The sequence below is a fragment of the Macrobrachium rosenbergii genome, chromosome 16 (assembly GCF_040412425.1).
Source record: "Macrobrachium rosenbergii isolate ZJJX-2024 chromosome 16, ASM4041242v1, whole genome shotgun sequence".
NCBI lineage: Eukaryota > Metazoa > Arthropoda > Malacostraca > Decapoda > Palaemonidae > Macrobrachium > Macrobrachium rosenbergii.
In genome coordinates, this window is record NC_089756.1 from 3,044,837 (window position 1) to 3,046,980 (window position 2,144).

The following is a 2,144-nucleotide window of genomic DNA, read 5'->3' on the forward strand; positions in this document are numbered from 1 at the left end:
CGTCTATAACTACCAACGTAAAATCAATTTTTATCTCACTATAATAATAATTGAAATACAAAATTGCCTCATACAATAGACACAAGAGAAATTATACGTATTTTAGCACTACTATAACAATAGCATATGATTACAACAGCATATACATACCGCTGTTGAAATTATCGAGTGAATGAATTATATGTAATCTACTGCCGACCAAAATATGAAACAAAAGAGCATCGCTCCTTTTCCTATAAGGCTACTGAAACGATTTATGCTTTACTTATAGACGATCGCACCGTTGTTTTCATTCTTCTGGGTTGATAGTGTCGCCTCTGATAGTGAAAAATAAACAAACACGTCCTTCCTTGAAATTACGTCTGCAACAGTGTCTGGTGTTATATTTCATTGAGCGAATTAACGCAAGGTGGTAATGTCATCTTTCAAGTTACACTCGGCGGACTCCGCCTTCAACGACAGAGTAGACGCCCTCTTCAATTCTCTCCAAACCGTCGCGGTCGACCTCGACTCACATGTACAGTCTCCTGGGAAAAGGCCTTTCGAGGACGACGCCGCCAATGAAGTCGACGACGTGGAAACCCACAGCGGGACAATCGGACACAAATTCAGAAAGCCCGCCGGGCTTCCGCCGAAGTGGCGAGGACGCGGCTGTGCGGCGAAGAGATCATGTGGCCCGAGGAACGAAACTCCTGATTACGTCAAAAATCCGCAGAATTGGACTCGCTACAGCATGAAAGACACCAGAGTATCCAGTGACCGGGAGAATAAGCAGATAGGCCTCGAACTCTTTGAGGAATTACGTGCGAGGAAAGTGGATTCACGACAGGAAGAAGTGGCGCAAGAAGATGAGGGAGTGGGTCAGAAAATCATATTCAGGAAGCCCGTCAAACCTGCAGAAGCATTTCAGGGGACCATGCCCAGTAAGGCCCCTGAACCCTCCCTCGATGAAAACTTCGGAGGAACTAAGAAATTCCGCATGCCGGAATATCAAGTTGGTCAGAGTAAACCCAAATGCGTAGTGAAAGTGGCGGCGGAAACAGAAGAGAGTGAAAGTAGAAAGACAAAAGATGCAGTGAGGTTAGATTATCTTACGTTTGAAGATGATGTTGAAGATGAGGACAATTAGTTCGAGTTTGTTAGTGTTTGGAGTAACTGTTTTTGAGTTTGTTACAGTTTGAAGTAACTGTTTTAGAGGTCATGTGAATATTTTTGGGCAGCAGGTGGGTTTATTGTTATCTATACATTCATGGGTATTTTCAGACGTTAAAAGGACTTTATTATATTTTAAAATTAAGCATAGTTTATTTCTTCTAAACCAATTGAAAGGAAATTGATAGTTTATTTCTTCCAAACCAATTGAAAGGAAATTGAATTTTGTTTATTGCAATGCTGAATCAGCCCTTGAAAACAGTAAATTTATATATATGTATATATATATATTTGTATGTGTATGCATAACTGAATCACGAAAATATGGAACGTGATGAATATATAAGTAATGATAAAATCCATGAAGGAAAGGGAACCACTGGGGGTGTTGCGAGGCCTTTTGACGGTCTGTCATCCTTTACTGTAAAGGGACGACAGACAGTCGAAAGGCCTCTTATAAGCACTCCAGTGTTTCCCTTTCCTTTGTGGATTTTATCTTTATATATATATATATATATATATATATATATATATATATATATATATATATATATATATAGAACAGCTCCACATAGGGTATTACCTTGGAAATTGACTTTTCTATAGTATTTTGGTTGCTTGTCAAGAATTTACAGTTATTTTTTGTCGGTTGATTGTAATTAACCTGTAATAAACCTCAGGACTGATGTTTTGTTGTATGGTGGCCATCCTGGAATGTTATTGTGCATACAGCAAAGTAACGTGGCCTACTGTGTTAGGTTAGGTTAGGTTAGTATGGTTCCTTTTATAACAGATTTCCGTAGCCATTCCCTTCGTGAACATATGGCTCCCTAATGACTTGCAAATGCGCAGAACCATTCCATATTGCCAACATAACAGCCCGGTTTTCTCCCGGTGTATTCCCCCCCAAAAAACCCCAAGTTCCCACAGGGTCCCCAACATTGTTGGGTAGAGTTGCATGTTAATAATACTCGACCTACAATAAACAACAT

General features: G+C 39.8%; 1 protein-coding gene across 1 annotated transcript; it reads left to right on the plus strand.

The window, feature by feature from the left end:
* The first annotated feature begins 282 nt into the window (after positions 1–282).
* LOC136847055 (U5 small nuclear ribonucleoprotein TSSC4) lies at positions 283–1,275 on the plus strand. The gene has a single exon (XM_067118298.1). The coding sequence runs from the start codon at positions 416–418 to the stop codon at positions 1,127–1,129; it is 714 nt and encodes a 237-aa protein (XP_066974399.1). The 5' UTR covers positions 283–415; the 3' UTR covers positions 1,130–1,275.
* The last annotated feature ends 869 nt before the right edge of the window (positions 1,276–2,144 follow it).